Source organism: Fukomys damarensis, unplaced genomic scaffold (assembly GCF_012274545.1).
Source record: "Fukomys damarensis isolate Sample0158 unplaced genomic scaffold, DMR_v1.0_HiC HiC_scaffold_11, whole genome shotgun sequence".
NCBI classification, from domain to species: Eukaryota; Metazoa; Chordata; class Mammalia; order Rodentia; family Bathyergidae; genus Fukomys; species Fukomys damarensis.
In genome coordinates, this window is record NW_022900923.1 from 45,002,192 (window position 1) to 45,026,237 (window position 24,046).

General features: G+C 50.3%; 1 protein-coding gene across 4 annotated transcripts; it reads left to right on the top strand.

Moving 5' to 3' along the window:
* The first annotated feature begins 25 nt into the window (after positions 1–25).
* Positions 26–22,360, top strand: Pfkfb2 (6-phosphofructo-2-kinase/fructose-2,6-biphosphatase 2). Of its 4 annotated transcripts, XR_004516691.1 has the most exons (16): positions 875–951; positions 3,789–3,838; positions 5,945–6,070; positions 6,556–6,652; positions 7,017–7,083; positions 7,204–7,278; positions 7,630–7,686; positions 8,492–8,616; positions 10,334–10,541; positions 10,922–11,068; positions 11,794–11,898; positions 12,555–12,684; positions 13,363–13,425; positions 13,684–13,748; positions 14,302–16,118; positions 16,854–17,451. XR_004516691.1 is itself a non-coding variant. In XM_033762232.1 (15 exons), the coding sequence occupies exons 1-15, from the start codon at positions 861–863 to the stop codon at positions 20,451–20,453; spliced, it is 1,602 nt and encodes a 533-aa protein (XP_033618123.1). In that variant the 5' UTR covers positions 26–860; the 3' UTR covers positions 20,454–22,360. The 4 variants fall into 4 exon arrangements, 2 of the variants coding, with proteins under 2 accessions (XP_033618123.1, XP_010611452.1); XM_033762232.1 differs by lacking the exons at positions 3,789–3,838; positions 16,854–17,451 and adding an exon at positions 20,388–22,360 and having other exon boundaries at positions 26–951; positions 14,302–14,481; XR_004516690.1 differs by lacking the exon at positions 3,789–3,838 and having other exon boundaries at positions 28–951.
* The last annotated feature ends 1,686 nt before the right edge of the window (positions 22,361–24,046 follow it).

Here is a 24,046-nt window from a genome sequence, read left to right on the forward strand (position 1 = left end):
GTGATGCTGCCTCGCCCCGTAGGGCGGCCCGGCGTCAGACCTTCTGGGAGCGCGACAGCTGGTGTTGGGCTGGAGAAGCGGTGCGGCCCCGGGGCGACAGTGCGAGTTCTTTGGAGCAGTGGCACCTCGTGTCCGGGGTGGGGCGTGAGCTGGGGCTGCCTCGCCGCCGTTCATCTCGGGACTTGCGCCCGGTTTGTGGATAACCTTGGGGAAGTTATTTACCTCCTTGGCGCTCTGATCCTTCTTTAGACCGATTCCCAGGGGCACGAGCAGGGAGAACGAAAGCAGCAGAGCAGAAATAGTGACGTGCCAGGGTTGTCTCCGGTCCAGCTACCGTTTCTCCCCCATTCCCATCTTTCCTTCAGGGTTGAGCGTTACCTTTGGACTAGACTTACTTCCTTGATAATGAACCTGATCTATTCCACCGATTCCACCCCTGATTGCCACCGCTATTCTCCCAGATTCTTAAAACCAGAATGGGAGATTAGGAAGAAACGTGGCCAAATCACGCAGTTAACAATGTTTTCAATCTGTAAAGTGGGAAGGATCAATGATACAGCGAGACCTGACTTATGAAGGGATTACTGGAGGCTTTCAGGAGCTAAGGCCTCTGAATGGGAACTCCCAAGTCAGCAAATAAATGCAGCGTTCTAGGGCAGCCCTTTGTAGGGGAGGAAACCAAGCACTGAGCACTGCGAGGTTCCTACGTGGCCTGGAGGCAGGTGTCAGTGACTGCCTTGACTCTGCTGGGGCTTTCACTGATTCCACTCCGGTCCTCTGCACTTAGTGTTTTGAGGAACTCCTCTTCTGCGCATTGCTTTCTCTCTCTCTTTTTCCCAGGCACCCCCTGAAGAGCTACCATGTCTGGGAACGACTCATGTTCCACAGAAACCAGCAACAACAGCTGTGACAGCAAACCTACAAATCTTCGAACGTCAGAGAAGAAATGTTGTGAGTTCTGGGAAAGAGGAAGGGGCTGCCATCTCTTAGGGTTTTATCCTGAGGCTCAAGTTGTAACCCTAGGTTCTGCTGCTTGGTGGGAACAAGCAATAACCCTGACAGGGGTGCACATTTTCCGGGCAGTTTCCTGTGTACAACAAGCAGACTTGGTGACCTGTGTGTCCATGGAGCTGGACTGCTGCTGGGGCCCAGCATCTCCTCTCTGCCTGTTTGGGCGATCTGCGTGCTTGGTTGATGTATGGAAAGGCAAGAGTGGCAGGGCTCAAGAACGGCTTGGGGCTGCTCCTCTGTTTTCCTTTTTCTGTTGCGCAGAGTCCTGGGAAGTCGCTGCTCACTGCAGAGATTGCAGCAGGAGGGTGCAGTGCTGCCCTATTCCTACAGGCCCGACTTCTCCTGGTTTCTTTGGCATCTTTCTTTCTTACGATCGTACACGGTTTCACAGGAGAAGTCTGGTGCTGGTCTTGTAGACAGAGACAGCAGGGGCTGCAGGTGAGGAATGAAGCCTCATTTCCTGTCCCTTTGTCTCTATATTCCTAGCATTATAGGCTGTAGAGCTTCCCAGGAGTCTGGCATATCAAGGAGCGCTGATTCTTGCCCCTGCTTTTAGATTACACCTTTCCTTTGGAACCACATGGGTCAGTTTTTCTCATTTTAGTGGAGATTGATCAATTGATCTATTTATCTATCTAAAATCAGTCAGCAGGTAGAAGCAGCCGACCGACATGAGACCAGGAATTGTCTCGTGCTGAAAACTTTTCCCAGAGCCTCAACCTTGGTGCCTCCGTGCTCTTTTGTGTTTCATGATTAGCCGTGGCGATCTCCACACAGTACCCATGAGGTGGGCTGGGCAGAAGCAGCTGGTTTGGATGTGACTGAGGCTGGCGCACCTCTCCGATTAGGGTCTCCCTGGCAGAACGCCCTGCGAGAGGTGACTAGTTAGCGCGATGCCAGAGAGCAGCCTCTGGTCAGTGCTGGCTTTGCTGTTTCCTGGCTGTGTGTCCTAGAATGAGTTGCTTATCCTCTCCTTGTAAAAGTAGGGATACTAATAGTACCTCCCCAAGACTGATGTGAGGATGAAACAGAGAAACACAGGAAAACACGGAAGACAGTTGACTGCCTCTTGTCTTTATTCCTGAAGCATTGCATATAATGGATTCACACTCAAATGCTATGCTTGAAGATCATTATATGGAAGGGCCCTGGGAAGGACTGGTTGGTTTTTTTTCCTCAGTAAAGAATGTTTTCTCTATGTGTTTGACAGTATTATAACCCAAATTTGGAAGTCTGGGATGCCCCCCTTTTCAAGTGGATGTACTCTTGTTACTAGGGTACTTGCTCCAAAAGAGAGCAGAGAGCTGGGCATGGTGGCAAATGCCAGTAATCCCGGCACTTTGGGAGGCTGAGGCAGGAGGATCACAAGTTTGAGCCCAGCCTGGGCAATTTAGTGACTTAGCAAGACTCTGTCTCAAAATTTAAGAACAAAAAGCTAGGGATGCAGCTCAGAGTGAGGGCTGGGCTACAGTCCCCAGTACCTCCTCCCCCCAAAATAATGAGAACCAGAGCAGTACAGAGCCGATCACTGTGGATGTTCACGACTGCAGGTTGCCCAGTGTCAGTCCTGGCTATGCTTTTTCCACACCAGCAGTCTCCTGTCCACCTTCCTAACCCTTTTTAATTTTTCTGCATTGAGGAATTTTCATTAAGGAAACAATAATCCCACGTCTTTCGTGTTTTCTAAGCTCTCATTCCCCCTCCGGGCTCTGCTCTCTTCTTTCTGAGCTTCATCCTCCTCTCCAGACCACGCTCTCTCCTGGCTGGGCATGCTGGGCTGTCCAAAGGCCACTGTCCTTCATGCACCCTGCTCTCCTCCTGGTGGGACATGACACTGTGGCAGCCCCAGTCAGGAGGATGTGCAGTCGCTTTTCCTTTTTCCCTGCTGTATTCTGAGACATGTAACTTGGATTGTTCTAGACATCTTATTCTGCTATATTGTATCAATGAAAGTAGATTTGTTTACTGTACTCATTTCTGCTGCCATCTCCTTTAGCATTTTGAAAATGTGTCATGGACGGCTCTTCCAGGTTGGTGAGTCCAGATTCCTGCGAAGGCACCCTGTCTCAGGCTCTCTGGCTGCTTAGCGCTCACACCAGTGCTTGCTTTATTAGTAGCTCCGCCGTCATCCCTCGCTGTTCGTTACACCCATGTTGGCTGACATGGAGTCTGGGGAGTGGTGAGGATTTCAGGGGTGACAGTGACTTCAGGGAACCCTAACCTCCTGAGGGGCATTCTTGGGGCATTTGTAGGAGCAGCTGTGTTTACAGAAATGATGATCACAGGCACATAGGAAATGTTCCTTGGTGTTACTAATGTGCACTTTGAGGAAGTTCTGCTATCTGCTGTTTGCGGTGTTTCAAGGTGTTGGAAGTCAGGGGCAGGGGGCATCATTAGTTGTACCTGTGCTGGTTAACTCAGTGGCTCTCCCAGTGTCCAGCTGCAGTGACAGCACCCTGGGTATTTTACACATACCAGTTGGTAGCAGGAGATACCAGTTTTTATGGCTTCTGATGGATGAAAATACTACTAAAGAAACCTGCATATTTCAAAGTATTGGGCTATCTGGAGTGTGTGCTGGAAGAAGTCTTAGACCAGGGAAAGGCCGGGCCTGGCTCTCCTAGACCACCCTCTGTATTCGGTGGAGAGTGCAGTTCACCTTACAGTGGGTCTTCTTGTTGGTGTGGACGTGCGGCTGGGAGCTGGCAGCCTGGCCGAGCAGCGGTCATGAGACCAGGAGTCTCCTCAGGAGCCCTGACCTTGACCTTCTCTTGCAGGACTGTGGGCAGAGCTCTGCACGTCTCCAGGCCTGTGTCTCTCCACTTAGGTGAGGGAATTTGTCGGGCCCCTTCCCATCTAAGCATGCTTATGGAGACAGAATTGGTTTACTGTTGTGAAAACAAGTCGAACTTCGTGTAAAGAAGAGAATTGCTAGACGGAAACTGGCCTGCAAGCAATGGCCTTACAGTATCTGAAATCAGTCAACCCGAAGTGTCACCCGTCCAGATAAAGTTGGTGGTTGGGTGATTTTGGCTTTGAACATAGAGGACAAAATGTTCCATGTTTTGCCAATGTAGCAGTTTGAGATGGGAAGTGTGGTTTGGTTTTGCCCAGAAGGATGAGAAGAAACCTGCTGGCAGCAGGTGTGTGTGGGCGTGTTCTGGGCCGAGACAGGAGGTGTGGAGGGCAGGATGTGGCGCCCGATCACTGTGTAAGCCTTTGTTCCCCAGTCCTTGTCCAGTGAGGCGCACACAGAGCAGCTGGCTCCCTGCTGCCTTCCCAGCAACTCCCAAGTATCAGTGCATTTTAAGCTTCGGGGAGGGCAGCAGAGCTGGGGGGAAAGGCGCCTACTGGGCTGGAAGGTGAGGAGTTAGCAGGTGTGGGAGGCAATTAGCCACATCCTGGGGGATGGAGAAGGATGTGGGCTCCGCTGGAGAGGCTGAAGACTCAGAGGATTTACTCCTGAAACCAGGCAGAGCTAGCTGCCCAAGGTCCGTGATGGGTTTAATACCCTGGAGGCCCAGGCTGGTGCTTGCTTGCCTCTGCGCTCCCTTTGGGTGGAGATGAGAATCCCTTATGTTGCTTCATTACCTACCCTGGAGGGGCTTCTGCCTATGCCTGCAATTGTCCATGCACCAAGGGGGTCAAGACTAAAAGTCCTCCTCTTTGGGCTCCTCCCTCCCAACAAAGGCCACCCTGGCTTCTAGGTACTTGCCTGCCACCCTTACGAAACTCTTCCCTTGGGCTCAGTTCTCTCTTGAGGCCCTTCTACCTCCTTCTCTGTTGAGATCTCTTTACGTTTCTTTCTCCAAAGATAAAATTTGCTTTGCAGGTGCTTCCAGTTTACTGGCTGGTTTCCTGGCCTTACAGGTTCACCTAGTGCTTACAGAGCAGCAGCCACAACTTGTAGGGCCCCTTCTGAGAGGAGAGCGGTGCCAGGGGTAGAAGGTCAAGCTGTCTCTTCCCTTCCCTGCGCGGTTCTGGGTCTTCCAGCTGGAGCTGGCAGAGCTGAGCCCTTTCTGGTGACCTCACTGTGGGTCTTGGCCCCGGGAAGGGCAGGCAGCAGTGTATCCTTGGTGGCAGGATGGGCATGGAGCCATCCTGGAGCAGGGACCTCTTTTCATGGAGAAAAGCTGCCAAGGAAGCAGACTCTGAATTCCAAGCCCAGCTCTGCCCCAGCCCTCGGATGAGTCACCTTTCCACAGAGCTCAGCTTACCCACCTGTTCAGTGGGCCTGAGCTTTCTGAATGAGCATTTCTGGAATGAGGTTGTTTACTAAAGAGGTTGGGATAGTGGCTGTTTCCAGTGAACTTGCTTCTCTAGGGCCCCTTGAGCCAGGCTGGTCCTGAGAGTTGGCTCGACGAGGAGGCTCCCTGAGCTCTTCAAGCCTGCATCAAGTAGGATTTGCCTACTGAATCCCACTGTGCTTTAGAAATTCCAGCGCAAGAAGGAGTTCTTGGCCTGAGTGCAGATGTCAAAAGGGCTTGAGGCTTTGCAGTCATGAGCTAGTTCTTCCGTGGCTCTGAAGGAATAGATGGCATCCTCCGGGCAGGAGTTGGACCTGTTTCACAAGCCTGTTCAGTTCGCACGGATAGAATAATAATATGTTACTGGTGTTCTCATGTTAAGGAGGGTGCCATGGTTACGTTCTTCCTAATCCTTACCCCTTTAAACTTCTTTCCATCTTGAGTACCGCTGTGAAGACGTGAGGCAGTGGAAAGGGCCTGGCTTAGACTGGATACTTCCTGGAAATCTGCATGGCCTGTTAGCTCTGTTTCAGGAGGGTCTGCACTGTATATCCTGTTTGCCGTCCCACTCTCCCTTTCCCCCGGTAATTTATGAGGATTTAATGGGATCATGAAGCTCCTAGCACAGGGCATAAGCCTTACCAGTTTGGTATCATTTAGTTTTGTTTTGTTTCACTTCTTTCTAGCATGGGCCTCCTACATGACCAACTCCCCAACTCTCATTGTTATGATTGGCTTGCCAGCCCGGGGCAAAACCTATGTGTCCAAGAAACTAACTCGCTACCTCAACTGGATCGGGGTGCCCACCAAAGGTAGGTGTAGGGCATTCCTAGCGAGCGATTAGTCCCAGGTCCCACGTGTCTTCAGGAGATGAATCCTCCGACATCAAGGTTAGTAGGATGCTCTGGCAGAAATAGCAGTCGCCTCCTTATTTATTGGATGTCCCCAGATTTGTCTATTCCTGGCCTGGGCATACTGGTCCAGTTTGAGGGAATGCCTTTGATAGGTGTGTTAAGAATCAATGAGAGCGAGGCTTTGCATTTTCGAAATCCTTGCTCATGCATCCAGTTACCTAAACCTAGCAGCACCCTTATGAAATTGAAACTCAGGCTGCCTGAGACTTGGCCAGGGTCTTGGGAGTCAGGACTTGAATCCAGCTCTTTTGACTCTTGATCTGGCATCATTCCCAACACACTGGTGCCTTGTGCGTCCCCTTGGCTGCTGTGACATTACATCAAGAGGCCCCCTTTGGTGGACATCATACTGTGCTGCTGACGGTTTTGGGCCTCTCCCACAGTGTTCAACCTTGGGGTATACCGGCGAGAGGCTGTCAAGTCCTATAAGTCCTATGACTTCTTTCGGCATGACAATGAGGAGGCCATGAAGATTCGCAGGTGAGCCGTCTTTAAGGCCCAGTTCCAGCGCAGTCTTCCTGGGTCACCATGAGACTGGAGGGGACAGGGTTTTGTTTTTTCTCAGTAAACGTCTCGGGATGTTAAGTAGAAGTTAGTCGTCTGATGGGCAGACACATTGAGCCGGAGGGGTGGAACTGGGCTCAGAGAGCTCTTGTGATTGATGCCAGGGTGAGCCAAGAGAGGGAGGGATGGGTACACTGGGGTAGGGAACTGTGTACAAACCTGGCGAGACCTGGTTAGGGAAGCTCAGTCGGCCGGGTGTGACCCCTTTGGCAGCCCGACCGTGTATCCCTGGCTGCACTGAGCTGAGCTCTGATTGCTGCCATCCTTGCTGTCATGGCAGACAGTGTGCGCTGGTGGCTCTGGAAGACGTTAAGGCCTATCTCACCGAGGAGAGCGGGCAGATCGCGGTGAGCCTCACCAGCTTCCTCCCCTCCTCGGGCTCCACCCCTCCTCCCGGCCTGCCTCGGTGGGGCTCGCAGGCCTCCGTCTCAGTCCCTGTTCATTTACCCCATGGGCTCTCTGCCCAGGTGTTTGATGCCACCAATACCACCCGGGAGAGGAGGGATATGATTCTGGGCTTCGCCACACAGAATTCCTTCAAGGTAGGCACTGAGTCGGAGTTGAAGGGGACGGGATGCGTGGAGGCGGGAGTGAGGACAGGGTTTGAATGCCCTTGACTTGGGCGAGCACCGGCTTGGACGCCGGATCCTCTTCTCTCAGGGCGTACCCCCAGTCCTTGAGTTTTCTTTCAGATCCTTTCTCAGACCTTTAGCCTGTATGTGTGAGGCCCAGGGGATGTGGTAAGAGCGATTTTTTTAAATGAGGAGGACTTAAAGGCCACTTTCATGAAAAAGTCCTGGGAGATGTGGTGGCTGGGTGGGGAGGTGAGCGCGTGCGCAGTTAGCTACTTGACATTTCTGACTTACCTATCACTGCCTTCTTTCCGGGGCCAGGTATTCTTTGTGGAATCTGTCTGTGATGATCCTGATGTTATTGCTGCCAATATCCTGGTGAGTGAGTGACGCCCTGACACATCCCCTCCTCCTCTTCTGTGCTGTGTGAGTGTTCGGGTGATGCTTCTGATCTGTTTGCTATCACAGAGAGATCTTTCTGTGTGCCAGAGAGCCATTTTGTACTTCTAAACTCTTCCCTTGGAACAAGGAACTGAGGCTTTGAGGAGTACAATGAGAGTTAGCTGCTGAGTCGAGACCGAGACAGTCTGTGAGGTCCTGGCCTTGCCTAGATGCTGAGCCCCATGTGTTACCCTAGGTCAGGGTGTTCTTTGCCTTCTGCCTTACAGGAAGGCCACCTGCCCAGCTGTCGTCCAGGTTCTGTGTCCCTCATGCCCTGTGGGCCCACGGCATTGCAGCGCCCCCATCTGATGGGTTGTGCCGTGCGAGTGGACATCTGCATGTGGCCTCCGGAGGTGCTCTCCGTCATGCGGGAACTGGGGTCATCTAAGGAAGAGGCCCAGTCCCCAGCCAGGCCTGGGCTGCGGTCCCTATTCCGAGCAGTGGGGGAAGTTTGGCCCACTGTTTTTTCCCAGGAAGGTACAGAAAAGGATTCGGGCCCAGGAGCAGTGTCAGCCGGGTGACTACCTCTGTCCACCAGCCAAGGCCGGGCACATGACTCCCCAGTTGTCTTTCCCTTCTTGGTTGCCAAGGTCACAGGACAGGGGAGGGTGCTCCCTGCATGGGCAGTGCCAGTGCTCCAGCGAAAAGCTGCTTTATGGACCTCTTTTTCGGCTTTCGGTGGCTGTCTGTGTGGGGCTGTTATGGGAAGGCCTCTCACCTCTTCCCATGCCTGTGGTTTCAGGAGGTCAAGGTGTCGAGCCCCGACTACCCCGAAAGGAACAGGGAGAATGTGATGGAGGACTTCCTGAAAAGAATCGAGTGCTACAAAGTCACCTACCGGCCCCTTGACCCCGACAACTATGACAAGTAAGGTTTAGGCTGAGGTTGGAAGGGGCTGGTCTTCTCGGGGAAGCGAGCCTTTCTCCTCTGCCCCAACGCCCACTGGGAACCCAGACCTGCGGAGACAGGGCATGGGCCTGTGGCTTCTGTGTGCATTGTGTCTTACACTTAAACACTGAAATGTTTTTATCATCAGTTTTCCTCTGTTCTCTAGAACGAGAGTTTTCGATCTCAGCATTATTGACATTTCGAATTGGATAATTCCGAATTGTAGGGCTGTCCTCTGCATTGTGGGATGCTTAGCAAAATCTCTGGTGTCTGCCTCCTAGAGGCCAGTGATAGCTCCAAGCTTGACAACCAAGAATATTTTTAGGCGGTTACCAAACAGCCCCTCAAGGGGGCAGAATCAGCCCCAGATAGAACCATTGCTCCAGGTTAGTAGTTTCGAACTGGGTTCTGTCAGATGCCCTTAGAGATGTCACTGGTTTTGGATCAATTTTTAAAGTTTTTTACATATGCAGGTATTGTCAGGCATATAAACAGGTAGAGATCTATGTGCGTGTGTGTATAGATATGCATATTAACATATATTCTCTATAGGGCTACATATGGCTGTATATTTACATGTAACGTGCCAGTGGCTGTATGTGTAGCACATATACATGCTGTATCACATGTAGTGCATTTCACGCATTGCTCACAAAGCCCTCAGGAACCTGCCTGACTCAGAGAGAAATGTCTGCTTGCTGTCGTCGCTGTAACTGTGTCACTTGGTGGCGCATGGAATGCAGTGTGCCGTGTGTGTGTGTGTGTGTGTGTGTGTAAGAGTACAGCAGGATGTCCAGTCTGTGTGCATGGAGCGGGTGTGCACGTGGAGACCTGTGGGGCCCGGTCTTCCGGGGTAATCAGCTCTGTTCAGATAGGACGTAGACCAGCAGCAGTGTAAACGGTGAGACCAGGCTTCGCGGCAGACTGCTTGATCTGGGCAGTGGCCTGCTGTCCTCCTGAACCTCACATTTTCCTCACATGGGTTGCCCAGAGTTCCCGTACCCTAAGGTGTTCACTTGACGCAGGGCTGCAAACCACTGCCCTCGGTGCGGTATGACGGGATATTCTTCCGGCCGGGAGCCCTCGGTCCTATGTGAAAAGCACTCTGGAAGACCAATGTCTGTGCACATGAGTACAGTATGTGTGCTTATAGAGTTTTACTTCTGGTAGTATGGTGAGGTGTGATTTGTACCGCTCTACCTGTTTTTCTGAAATTTTTTGGGGAAAAAGCTGTTACCTTTATATTGAGAAAAGTCCTACAGTGGCCACAGAGCAGTTTCCAGAAGGACCTCTGAGAGGCCTGGTTAGGTGGAGGCAGGCGTGGGCTGCGTCTGTCCCTGGTTCTGCTGCCTTCTCCTCGCTCCTCACTGCTCGTGTTGCTGTGTTCTGCCCAGGTCTTGACCTCCTCAGCGGGCGCCTGTGCTTCTCATCGAATTTTGGGCTTAGGAAGAACTTTTCACCGTCGGATCTAGATGGACGGTGGGAAGCAGGCTTAGCATGTTTGTCTACTCTGCACGGCCCTGTGCGGGCTCCGAGGAAAGTGCTTGGACCAACTAGTTCAGGAGGTTGTGCTTCATCCTGGTTTCGAGGAATCAGGGATGACAGGGTAGAGGAGCAAGAGTCACAGTGGAAATCTTTGCCCTTGCTCCTAGTCCCAGATTGCCTTACCCTGGAATTTTTTTCTACCCTGTCCTAGGGACCTCTCTTTCATCAAAGTCATAAATGTGGGTCAGCGATTTTTAGTTAACAGAGTCCAGGACTACATCCAGAGCAAGATAGTCTACTACCTCATGAATATCCACGTCCATCCTCGCACCATTTACCTTTGCCGGCACGGAGAGAGCGAGTTCAACCTTTTGGGGAAGATAGGGGGCGACTCTGGCCTCTCGTTGCGTGGAAAGCAGGTGAGTAGTGATCTGCAGGCTGGATTTCCTAGGTTAGATGTAGAAGGGCGTGGTGGAGGTCACCTGTTTTATGCTCTTCTTGAAGCTTCTTAGTATGTGGTCTCAGGTAGGCTAGTGCTGAAGATGTTTCTTGCTCACTGCTTCTAGCTCTGTTTTACAATGAGGATAACGTGGATATGTTTTGGCTAAGATCATCCAGGCACCAGTATTTATTGGACAGGACTTGTGTTCCTGGCACAGTACAGGGTGCTCCAGATACTGTTCACTTCCTCTTGGGTTTATCTCCTCATCATGGCTAAACAGATTGCCCATTACAGGCTGAGTTAGCTCTGTGTGTGTGTGTGTGTTTTCTTCTTTTAATTTTTATTTTCAAACCCCAGTTTGCCCAGGCTCTAAGGAAGTTTCTGGAAGAACAGGAGATAGCAGACCTAAAAGTATGGACGAGTCAGCTGAAGAGGACCATCCAGACTGCGGAGTCTCTTGGAGTGACCTACGAGCAGTGGAAGATTCTGAATGAGATCGATGCTGTGAGTAGGCATCCCGGATCCAGGTAGAAACTCTCAGAAGTCTCGAGTTGCAGTTTTATCTAGAAAAGACCCAAACCACCCAGGGGAAGCCAAACCTGTGGTCATTCTGAGAGTTGAGGGGAGAAGTAGGTACAGTTGTCCCCACAGCCAGGATGTTCTGCCTGCCTTAAATACCTGTGCCTCTGGTGGGACCCAAATCTGTTTCTGGCCCAGCCACTCTGGCACCTGGGGAGAATGGTACTAACAAGGACTTATTTTGTTCTTTTGTGTATTTTCCTTATGGGAAAATTAAATAACTCACTACTCAGTTCTTTAATTTCTGCTTAGATCATTTGGCCAGCTGCTCTGGAAAAGTCCTTCTCCACATTTTCCTCTACCCCTGAGCACAGAGGAGATGTCTCTTTTTCCTTCCTTGCTCTCTCCCCCTTTCTTCTCCTGCAAGTTCTCTACTTCAGTTTCCCTCCGTTACTGATTGCTGCTGCTTTTATCCTATCGATTCTTCTCAACCTTTAAGTGCTCCTTGGTGGTAGAAGGAAGTGGCAGCCTCAGCTAGAAAAGCTGCCTCCTCTCTGCAGTGGCTGTCACCCCGCGACACCCCGTAGCACTCAAGTCACAGTCATGCGCGTAGGGCGTGGCGTGGAGTTAGACGTTGGTGCTCTTCATCTCCCTGTGGGGTGGGTCACGCGACCCGGTCCACCTCCCGACGCCGGGGCGGTTCCTCGCAGGGCATGTGTGAGGAGATGACGTATGCAGAGATCGAGAAGCAGCACCCAGAGGAGTTCGCACTCCGAGACCAGGACAAGTATCTGTACCGCTACCCTGGCGGGGAGGTGAGGCTCCCCACGTGTGAATCACCGCCTACTCCTCGGCCGGGCGCGGGTTTGCGTCAGTGTGACAGAGAGGTGTGATTCTGAGGGTGGTGTGGAGACGGTGGTCTAGACATCGTTTATCTTCCTGCCTTGGGCTCGTACCGTGTGGACCTCAGCTTGGGTGGTCACATTAGGCCTAGTGTATCTGTTAAGCTCTCTCAGGGGAAAAGGAGACAAGATACCCTGTGTTGAGGATGTTGTAGTACCGATGTGATCCTTTTAACTTCTTTTCCATTCTGCTTCCTCTGTCACCCGTCTCCATCCAGGCGGGTATTGCAGGGTTGCCCCTGCTGCTCTAGGATGTTCAAGCAAAAGTAAATAAAACAGGATGCAGAGGTCCAGGAAGCTTTTAGACATCTACTGTTGCCTTATACTCTATTAATCTGCCAGAAAAAGTGCCCTCAACGTTGAATTCAAACTTCCTTTTCTTGACCTGTGGTTTTCTTTGTCTCGAAATCCAAGTATTCTTAGGGTCCCATGGCTAGGGCAGTTGGTAGGTGACACAGAGTCGCTGAGCCCGCAGGAGGAAAGCCAGCTGGGGAAGGGGAAGCCGCCTCTTGACTCTGGGACTCAGCCACCCTCCAGCTGCCAGCTGTGCCTGCCCCTCTTCCCCACAGTCATACCAGGACCTGGTGCAGCGCCTGGAGCCTGTCATCATGGAGCTGGAGCGGCAGGGCAATGTCCTCGTCATCTCCCACCAAGCTGTTATGCGCTGCCTCCTGGCCTACTTCCTGGATAAGGGTGCAGGTGCTGTGTGAGGGGTGGGCTGGGGCTGCGAGCCCGCCTGGAAGAGGGCTGGACCTGTGGCAGTGCCCATTGTGATCCCCGGCAGCCGGACCTCCCCGACTGCTGCTCCAATAGAGTAGACCCCTGAGCAGCAGCTGCTTGCTGAATTCGCCGTGGGGCTGCTGGATCTGCTGGATCTGCTGGCCAAAGGGCCAGCGTTGCGCTGACACCTGATGGTGTCGGTGGAGTGGTTGGATAGGCCCAGCTTGTCCCGCTGGCTGCGAGGAGGCTGCGGCTTAGAATCATCTTCCTCCTTTGGGTTGGAGATGGGGTAGCTGCTTCCCAGCAGAGCAGTGGGGAAGTGTATTACTGCCTTCTTTCCTTCCCTTCCCATCTCTCTGAGCTGCCGGAAGCCCGCAGGACGAATGATGGCTGCTCCTTGGGCCTCCTGCAGGGCCCTGGCTATAGCACTGACTCCTGTTTTGCCTTGAGGAAGGATCTATGATAGCTCTGTCTACTTCCTTCCCACTCAGTGGCTTGATATTTGTCTTAATAATTGTCTGGGGCTCAGGGGAGGAGCTGCATAACTCTAGATGGTAGTCAGGGTGAAGAACCCCCTGTGAGAGCCTCAGACTCCTGCAGAGTTGATCGTACTCCACATTCTGAAGGTGCTTCCCTCGCCCGGTCCGTCTCTTTCAGATGAGCTACCGTACTTGAGGTGCCCTCTTCACACCATCTTCAAACTTACTCCCGTGGCCTATGGTAACTATGGCTCAGGGCTGCCAGGAGGTGGGGACAGAGGAAGGTCCGAATATGTGAGTCTCCTAGAAGTTTGGCCGCGTCACCCCTGGAACCCAGGGATTTGCCATCAGTGTCTTGCACTTTTAATGAGATGCACGCATGTGTGTGCACACTTGGCAGTCCGTACATACCTTGGTGGCAGGCTTTCCCATAGCGAAACGGAGGAATTCTTTTCCATGAGCTTTTTCCTGATGGCTCCTCTTTCCTCTGTTTTCTCAGGGTGCAAAGTAGAAACGATTAACCTCAACGTGGAAGCTGTGAACACACACCGTGACAAGCCCACCGTAAGTGTTTGTCCACAGACCGAAGTGCAGCTCCCTGCCACCTTGAGTGTGTGAACCTCTGCCATCAGGAGACCAGGGTTCCTTTTATGTACAAAAGGAAAACACCCAGAACTCATGGCCTTGGTAGTCGGCTTCTAAAAGGAGAAGATGGGAGAATTATTAATTTTTTAAGTTAGTGCCTCTTTTATGGGCCTTTGGGCTCCTGAAATTCAGTTAAACGTGGACAGTGTTAGGCAGAAGTGACATGCAAGCCCCCACCCACCCCCAAGATCCAGGGGAACCTGCAGGGCGGGTGGTTCCCTGGCCTGTCCCTGGTATCTGTGTGGTTCTCCTAAGTGAAGCACTTCCTTGCTGGGCCCCATTTCTGCTCTGGAATGTGACACGCTGAGTCACCGGCTGCTCAACCTTGTTAGCCCCCGGGGTGAGGAGATCTGGCCCTGTCTTGTGTAGAGAGCAAGAGGAAGGAAGCTGTGTGCTTACGAGAAGAGTCTAACCTTTGCCTGAGCTCTGGGCATGGCTTTCATGTGTGTGGTGTCCCTCCATTTCTAATCAGAACAACTTCCCCAAGAACCAAACCCCTGTAAGGATGAGAAGGAACAGCTTTACGCCTCTGTCCAGTTCGAATACAATAAGGCGTCCAAGAAATTACAGTGTTGGGAGCCGGCCCCTCCAGCCCCTCAGCCCTCTCCGTGCCCTGGACATGCAAGATGGGGCCGACCAGCCGAAGACCCAAGTCAGCATCCCAGTGGTGTAACCGTGTGTGTCCCTCCAGTCCCGGCCTCCTGTCCTTGCCACTAATCACCAAGGCGTCATTTAACTTCCCCACACCCCACCCCACACCCCACGCTGACCCTGGCCCCAAGTGTGCGATGCTGTGTGTGTAGTCTCCGGTTTGAAACATTTCACGCAGAAGCAAGAGGGCCAGCTGGGCCTTTCTTGTAGGACAGGCACCCCGATGGGCAGGCTGCAGGAGGAGGGAGAGACTGCATGCTCCCACACACCTGTTCTGTGTTCCCTGCTGTCCATACGCACGGGTGTTTGGTGAGGTAGGGAATGGTCATGAGTTGAGGGATCCACAGATGCCCGTCTGTCCTCCGCCTCTGTCTGATGTGCTCCATGCACTCGCCTTTCTCCCTCTTCTTGCCCAACACTGGGCGTTGCGCGTGGAAGCGGAAATGGAGCTGCTGGGGAGAAGTCCAGGCCCCGTGGGCCCACGTGGATCTGGACTGGGCGCGTCCTTCCCTTCCCGTCTCCCGTCCTCTCCAGCCAGGTCCTGTCGGGGTCAGCCCAGGCTGCGGGACATCCGCGGCGTTGACGGAGGGTGAGCGTTCTGGGCTCTTGGCGTGAGAAACGGTTCCGAGTTTTCGATAGCTTGGGGCAGCTGGCTCTGAGGATGACGGGAGTGCCTTGGTTTGTGTCCAGTGTGGAGGGCTCCTTGGCAGGCAGTGAAGCAGGTGGTTTCCGGCCTTTGCAGGGCTCTCCACTCAGAATCGGGTCTTTTACCCACAGTTTGGTCCTTCGCCAGTCACTTCAGGCAGGTTTCCTGCCAAAGCCTGTGACCTCAGGGCCTGTTTAGAAGGATGGAATTGGGTTTAAGAGCCACCTGCAATCCCTGAATACCTCAAGGCAAAGGGTAGAGCAAAGTTCACTAACTCTGCTCATTCTTTCCCAGTGCTTTTCAGCGTGCTCTTCTAAAGTTCATTTTTTGGACATGAGCAAGTGTTTTCTCTCCAAACATGGCAAACTTTGATGAATTTCATCTCTGTTGTTGGTTGTTCTTTGTGGATAAGGAGAAACGGTCTCATCGCCGTGTCCTAAGGGGCGCCTTGGCGTCTAGCTCTTGACTTCACATCTTTCCCCTCCTTTTCTGTGTAGGGTTATAGAGGACTTGCGTAAAGGAGGACTTTTTAGCCCCTTGGTGGCTTCCCCTTTCTCCATTTTGTGTACGAAATTTATGAACTAGCATGCCAAGTTCTCATGAGATTTTAGATGAGATGCGTGAGTCCCTACTTATCTACTAGTCTTCTAGAGGCGACTAGTGAAAGCAGTTAGCTGTTTTCCAAAGAGCTTTTGTTTTGCTATAGAAAACCTTTCATCATGGTTCTCAGGAGCATCCCTGGAATCCCCTGTAGATCTCCTGGATCCACATATGCGCTGTGCCCGGCTCCGAGTCTGGACGTGAGTGTGCTGAAATAGCTTCTCTAGCGATCCTGATGCACACTGCAGGTTAACTCCACCTTGGGAAGCGGGGCAGGCAAGCGCAGCGTAGTGCTTTCTTGGGCAAAACGTGCACCCTGGAGTTCCAAATTCCTGGTTTTGAAACAAGTTCTCTGGAGTCAGAGGCTGGAGCACATCCCGATATCAAAGGAGGTAAGTCCCTCAGGGGCAGGCTGCTGTGTGTTATTTGATTTATATTTTTGGTACCGGGGATGGAACTTGGGACCTTGCTCTTGTGAGGCAGGCGGTGGCATCCCTGAGCTAAATCCCTGGCCCCTGGCTGCTGTGTTTTAAAGGCTCATTCTCACCTCTTGTCCCGTTGTGGGTGGTGTGGATCAAGTCGCTAAATTCAATAAATGTCACTGGATAAAGGCCAAATGCTTTAAGGACCCTGTGGAAAGGCCCTGAGATAGCAGCTATCGGAGGTGAAACTGTCATCACAGACAGCCCATCTTGGCCTTGTCTTTTCGAAGCTGTGTCCAGGACATAGTGAGCCGCTGTCCCCGTGAAGCCATTGCCGATGTCTTTAGTAGTGTCTTTGTGCAGCTTTGGGCTGGATGGGGGAAGGATGCACAGAAGGAGAAGAAAAGGTCCTTGCCCCAGAGAAGGTTGTTTTAAGAGAACACAGCATGCAGTTTACTTGAACATTTGGCTAAGAGCAGCGCTGCGAGTCGGCAAGGGCTGACCCTGCTGTGGAATACAGGCTCCATCCCCAGAGTTCTCTTGTCCTGTGGCTGTGAGGACAGAAGGGCTGAGTCCCTCCCTGTGTGTAGAGCAAGAAGCGGTGTGGGAGGTCCGTGGAGCACGTCACCAAGTTACCTTGTGGAGCTTAGCTTGGCTGGCAACTCTAGCCCAAATAGATGTCGTTTGGTGTTCTCCTGGTGCTAGGTGAATGTTTCAGAGCTAATGGACGAGAAAGAGGACTTTGACCCAGAGATACTGGATTTAGGCTGCACCTTCTCTGAGCAACACCGGACTTCTCTGACCCAGCAGCACCGAGTTAGCCTGTCACAAACGCCACCACCCAAGACCCGTCTCCCTATGCTCTCTCTGGCTCTGCTGCCTATTTTTCCTGTCTTCCCTGCGTTCATTTGCTTCCTTCAGAAGAGGAACTGGAAGATTTTCTTACCTGCTGGACAGGAGAAATTGGAATTTGAGAACACCAGAAGTTTCCACTTCCTTCAGTTTTTAGAGCAAGATCCCTTCAGAGAAGTTTAGTTGGAAGAGGCCAGGAGAATGTAGAGTAGAATAGAGCCCTTTCTCAAGATTTTAGAGAAGTTCTGTTTCCTGTCTTTTATTTTCTGCCCTTCTGTCCCCTCGTTACGTGAATGTGTTTTAGTAGTGGACACTCATTACTCAGCTGCGCCTGCATCACAAATCCTAAAAGAAGGGTTGTGATGTCCTCCTGAGTACCCTTTGCAGAAGCTGTGATTTTTGTCATGGGGAAATGGGTGAGAACTACTGATATAAAATGGAGAAAAGAAAACCATAACATATTCAGTTTTCTTTTCTTTGCCTCAAAAGTGAATGAGGTGAGGCTGGGGATTTAGCTCAGTTGTTCTGCCGCTTGCCTCGCAAGTGCAAGAACCCGAGTTTGATCCCTACCTGCCCCCCCCAAAAAAAAAGATAGAAAAAGAGAAAGAAGTGATCAAAAAAAGTGATCGAAGAAGCCTGGGGCAGATTTGAAAGAGGAATCTAAAACAAATTTATTAGAAAATCCCTGACTAAGTTTATCTCCAGTTTACAAATTGGGATTTACCTCTTATTATTGGGATTGTTTTTTGCTTTGTCTTGGGAAAGGGCTATTTTTTACATTGAGTTGGAAAGTAGAATACGGAGATCTTGCAGGAACTTGCTCTGTGTTGTGGATCCCTCCTGTGTCATTGCCCCTGGTGCCCGCTGTCCCTGGAAGTTAGAGTCGGGATACAGTGTGTTTGTACTCTTGGACTGAATGGTTGAGTATTTTGGCAGGGATGTGGGGATTCCCTTTGTCATCCTCTTTGGATCTTCAGACTTTGGCACTTGAAGAAACGCAAGCAATTACTTTTAGAAATAAGTCCATCTGGGTTCAGAGGAGCTCTGGTGTGTGGGGGCCGATGAACAAGGGAAGTGTGCCCAGGCGGGACAGCTGAACCTGGCTGCAGAGTCTCGGGCACTCTCCCTTGTCCTGGTCAAGCCTGGAAGCCGTGCTGGGTTTGTTGTTAAAGTTTGCTGGATTCGCCCAGCTTTTCTTATATGCTTTTTGAGGCTTGTCTGCGTTTTAAAATATTTTCGTTTTTAAAATGAACAGTTGAGTCAGGTTGCAACATCAGCTCGATCTTTGACTTTCCATAGAGGTGACAGACATTGGGGTTGTGTCTAGGAATTGGATTTACACTCGTAGCATCCAGAGAGCTGTCTCTAGAGGGTCTGTAAACCGGTGGTCTGACACCTTCTCCTTGTTCTGAGTGATGGCCCATGTACACACTGTAATTCTCTGTCTGAGCACTGCACCCTTCTCCTCTGTGGGGAAGCTCTGCGCACTATGATTTTCCTTGGACAGTAGCAGCCAGATTCCTTTGGTTCTGTAAGCGTTGTCAGTTGTACCCCACCGGTGTGGTGTTTTGTGGTCTCAGCTGAGGGACTGCCTGTTCAGAGCCTGAAGATGTGACCTCTTCTTGAAGTCCCCTTATCCATTCCCTGCTTCTGGGCAGGGCTGAACTTTCTCCATCAATTCCTCAAGCCTCCCTGTCGGCCCTTACCCTGTTAGGGAATGCAGCATTCCATTGGAGAGTGCTCCTCTTTTTAGTCTGCCATGTACTTGGCTTTTATTTCTAATCTGAGAAGTAAAAATGCAAAGGAAATGTTATATTCAGAAACTGATTTTTAAAAGTGGGCAAAAGTATTCTTTCCATTAACCCTTCCACTGGACATCTCTGACCAATGTTTACCGGCTTGCGGATTTTCTACCTGAATTGCTTGTGTACTTTTGTAAAACACTCAAGTCACAAGATCAACTCATTGTGGTTGGGTGATGGTTTTCTGTGCCGGGAGCATGGGACTGATTGCAAACAGTGCCCTTCGGAGAGGACTGGAGTGGTTGGGTGGAGATGGCTGGGTCGGGAAGCTTGGGAACAGAGTTGGGCTGCAGATTTTCTGGGCTTGGCTCTGTGGAAAATAGAAGCATAAATCTTCAGCAGATTTCATGTTTTATTAGTGTATGACACTGATGATAAAGTGTGTGACACTTAGCTTCCCCTGTGCCGTGTATAACTGTATTTGAAATGTTTGGGTTGTGTGTATGTGTAGAATGGGCAAATAAAATTGTTGAGTAACTCGAACCTACCAGAAGTCTTCTGGGTTTTTGTTTTGTATTTTGGGTTGTCTTTCTCATCCTCTCCTTACCTCTGAACTCTCCCCTCACGCTCTGCTGTGACTGGGACTCGGGCAGGCCTACCCTCATTCTCAGTGTGGTTGCAGTCCCTGGTGTAGGCGTGGCTCTCTTCCACCACCTTCTGGACAAGATCGGAAGGACACTCCAGGAATTGTGAATTGCCTTAGTCGCTCTACTGTTGGTGCCTACACAAAAATTAAGAAAAAGTTGCACTTGACTTATGGTACCATGATTCCATTAGCTGTGTATAACTCAGTATAAAGAAAAAATTGGGAGCTCTTTTAGGATTTAGTGGGCTGACCCTTTGAAAATACATCCTGCCTGTTTCTAAAGAGATCGTAGCCGATGGCACAGAATGGTACTTAACTTCTAGAGCGGGAAATGCAGGTAGAATTGTTTCACCTTTCGCACATCTTATTCCTTGTCCCTAACGAGGACCAGGAGCTCCTTAGGAAAAGCTCAGGCCTTATCCCAGCACACTGAACCAGTCTTCATTCTAACAGGATCACCTACCATGCAGTCCACAGGCAGATGTAACATTTTAACAGTGTCCTAGGGGGAGAACTTCTCAGAAGGTAAAACATGAAGCCCCGGCTTATGGGGAGAAGGTGACGACTGATTTCGGAATGGACGGGGTGGCTGTGTCATCCATGGGACGCCTCCTCAGAGCCCAGGAGGCCCCTGACTGCAGTGTCACTTTCTCAGCGTGGTCTGGCTGCTGTCGCCCGCATACCCTTTACCACGGGGATCTTGACCACTTCCGCTGCCTATCTTGAGTCTGTAGCTTATAGTTCAGGACTGAAAGAAAGGCCTCGCCCAACATGGTCCCAAGTTCGGCTTCTCAGAAGGAAGCCCATGGCTGCACCATTGGCGCTGCCTGGCTTCCGGTCGAGGTGTGCGTGCCGCCATGTCAGTCCTTGCATGTGTGTGGCTGTGGGGTAAGTGGACTGGAAAGGAGTGGGGTGTTGGGAAGGGTTCTGCTCTGCGCTCCTCTTGTGTCTTCTGGCTGCAGTGTTACAGCTTTGCCTCTCTCCCTGTTTGACTTGTAGGCAGTAGATCATGTGCCGGCTGGGCATAGACGCCCTTCCGTGGCATCCCTCATCTTGTACTCCTGAGGACGCAGAGGCCGAGCCAGACCTCTCCGAGGGACAGGGTCTGCTGCAAAGGCCGGATGTCAGCCTCACCGAGGCTGGATCAGGAAATCGAGCAGGGACCGCGCGTAAGGTGCCACCAACATGGGGCCTGGAAAAAATACTGCATTGCTGCCCCTCGTGTTAATGGGAACGTCCGTTACACTGTGACCCGAAGCATTTAGCAGCCTGAATCAATTAATTTTTGTCGTGTCTTTGCTGGGTTTGGCCCAGGTTTGCAAATATCATTCCGTGTAGGCATTTAACACCCTGCCTGGGAATGCGTCGCGCTCTGGCTATTCTTTGCCCAATGTGTACACCCATCTCTTCGAATTTGGTTTCCAAACGAGAAAGACAAACTCCGGGAAGCTGTTCCATGCAATAAGAGCCGATCTTTGCATCCGTGCAGGCGAGCAGGCTGGAGTCCAAGACCCGTGTGCTGGCATCACCTCTAGCCGTATTGGGAACGAAAGAAAAATTGCCAGGTGAATGGAGGGAACCTGAGAAACCTGGCCCCGAAATGCTGCTTCTGTGGGGACAGATGAGCAGTGCCAGCTGCACTTCTGCACTTGGGAAAGTTTTCTCAGTCCAGGCCCTGTGGGATCTGGCAGCAGCTCCCGGAAGGACACCCGACTTTAAGCTCTCTTTTCTGCCTCCCGTGGCGAACGAGGACTGCTGTTGTCCCAGATGTCGGGAATCAGCACTGGTTAGAAGAGGAGGCTGCCATTTGCATTCCAGGAAGAAGGAGGACGGCCCGGTAGGAATCGGCTTTGGGGAGTCTTTGGTTTCCAAGCAGCTAGAAGCAGCCGTGTCCTTCATTGCGGTCTGTCGCGGAGACGTGGTCTTGAAGCGGCTGTGGCTGTGCTGAAAGTGGCAGTTTCGTGATGCCCGCCCCTGAGCTTTTGTCTCAGGATAAGATGGTTTCGCGTGCATGCTTTGCAGGCGCGGGGAGAAGCAGAGCCTCGCTCGGTGCGGTCAGTGGCTTCCCTGCAGATAAGGCAGATCACAGCTCCCCGCCCTAGAGATTGTCAGACGGAAAACCCCTCTCTGCAAATGTGATTTTCGTGTTGCGACTCCTGAAGAAGAAAGTTGAGCCCCACCCCCCAAGGGTATCATAGAAACAAATTATTTTTTTAAAGAACTTACATTTTTTAGCTTTACCTTTTTTTCCTTTTAACTCAGATGGCTACTTGCTGGGAAAAGTGTGTAGCAAGGAAAGAGTTACATGTAGGTTTTCGGAGATGGTTCTTTCCCGGTGGCTGGCCTGAGGCGGTGAGCTGGGCTGCAGGCGGCCCAGCGGCTCTGAGTGGCTTTTATACACACAGAGCTCTTCAGAAGGGTTCCTCTGTTCCTGTGATGCGGATTTCCTTCTGCATCTGAACACACTGTCTTCTGCTGCTCAGACAATGTTTTTATTTATTCTGTCCACGTAAGGCATTTTAAAGTCCTCACGTCAGCATTTGCATGTATTTAATCAGAATGTAATATAATTTATGTCATCGGTTTTTTGGGTAGAAATCTAGGTGGGTTGAATATTTAAGCCTGATGTCCATACTCTTACCATAAGTTACTAGAAAATGGATATGTTTTCTGTAAAAAGATAATAATTATGTTAAGGCAGTGTGGGTTTTTTTGAATACTTTATTTCTCATTGATTTTTATTATAAACCAAGAGATGTATTTCTCTGGAGAAAAGTTCATCTCCTGGGTTAATAAAATCATGCTAAAAATGTGAGTCACATGTATGGCCTTTGTAATAAGAAAACAAAATAAAGATTATTTTCAATTAAAAATGCAATTAGTTTTTAAAATCACACACCAAAGATAAAAAGCTGGTGCATTATGCATGTGCAAAACCTTAATAATTGCCCCAAATATTTTTGAAACTGACTTTAAAAATGGTTCCCACCAGGCGTGGTGGTGCACACCTGTAATCCCAGCACTCAGAAAGCTGAGGTGGGAGGGGTCACCATGACTTCTAGGCCAGCCTGGATCACATGGGAAGACCCTGTCTCAAAAAACAAAAAACCAACTCATGTTTTTAAATTGTGTATGTAATTTCAACTGCAGTATTTTATTTGATGGCTACTATCAAATTCCACTAGTGTTTTACAGTGATATCCATGGCAATGTTGCAGTCACGCATTATTGCTATTCTAAATTTCCATTCTATTATGTAGCATATTTAATGACTACTTGTTAATTACAGTGGCTGAAACAATGTCCCTGTCCTTTTTTAAAAGTTTTATCATTGGAAAAGAAATGGTTAACAGCAGGTATATATATCCCATGGATGACCTTGACAACAGCCATCATTAGGTAAAAGTTATGTAAATGTATATGATAAAGGAACTGGGAACTTTCTCCTTGGGGCCAGTAACAACAGAGATAAAATGGTGATGATAACAGAACATTTCCAGTTGCTTTTGTATTCAAGGTTCTTTTTTTAAGAATGAAAATGATTTATGCATTCTTCAACTTTGAAAGTGGGAGCAGGTGGCAATAAGTACGAGTATAATAAAATGTATTTCTTTTTTAATTGATGTTATTGGTATACCATATAATGACCTTCATTGCTGGAAATTTGTACCTTTACATAAGTCCTGATGAATGCATTGTGCTTTAATAGTATAGCCAGAAGAAAGCAATGAGAGTGTATTGTCAAGGGTATAATTTCTGGTCACCGTTGCAAGTTTTACCTAATTCAGCCGTGGAACCATCACTTATAAAAGGCTGACAGTCTGGATCATTCTTGTTTTACAGTAGTTAATGAGCGCCCTTACTGAAGGACACCACTTAGCACGCTTAGAATTATTGTCAAAGCCAATGCCTCAGAACAAGGCAGATGGTAAGATTCCTAACCATGAGGATGCAAGAAATGCACACCATACTATTTTGAAATGTAGCCAGTAACAAAGACATGAGGATTAGAAAATGACTGGAGAGTGTGCTGGCATCATGTGCAAGTTATCATTTGCCTCTGTCTTGTACTCTTAATGGCTACACCATGTCTTAATCCTCTCCAGGGTTTTCATTTGGGAGTCACTGTGAGGAGGGTGAACCTTTAGACTTCTCTGGCTTAACCTGACAAGCATCCCCCATCCCTGAATCCCCTCTCTCTCCTGTGACAGTCTGGCAATAGCCCATCACCGGCTCGGTGACCTTTACACCTACTCTGTGCCTCCCAACATGCACTTATTCTCTTGAACTCAATAAGAGTCTGTCTGACATGCTAACGACTTCCAAGAAAAAGATGCACATCAATTTTGCAGACAGTTTAAGTCACAACCTGAAATCCGTCTCTGGACCTCAGCTGGGAAACCAAGAGGCAGGTAAAATCCTCAGATCCCCTTCTCCATTGCTTTCCTTTGACATGTTAAAAATGTATACAATCAAGTGATATCTGTGTCATGCTGACCTCCCTCCCCAGTTTCCTGGCAGCCTATGAATGGCACAGGCTTCTTGCTTCCTTATAATTCAGCCATATGAAGAGTCTGACCAAAGCCTGCATGACTCGTGGGCACATTGGATGGCAAGTGGGAGAGCAAACCACCCCACACTCACACACACATCGCTGT

Bases quoted from the DNA above. Each gene is read 5' to 3' on its own strand.
- Pfkfb2 (XM_033762232.1), top strand. From the start codon at position 861: ATGTCTGGGAACGACTCATGTTCCACAGAAACCAGCAACAACAGCTGT. The intron at 7,084-7,203 runs GTGAGCCTCACC...CTCTCTGCCCAG, and splicing joins AGGAGAGCGGGCAGATCGCG to GTGTTTGATGCCACCAATAC. The intron at 7,279-7,629 runs GTAGGCACTGAG...TTCCGGGGCCAG, and splicing joins CCACACAGAATTCCTTCAAG to GTATTCTTTGTGGAATCTGT.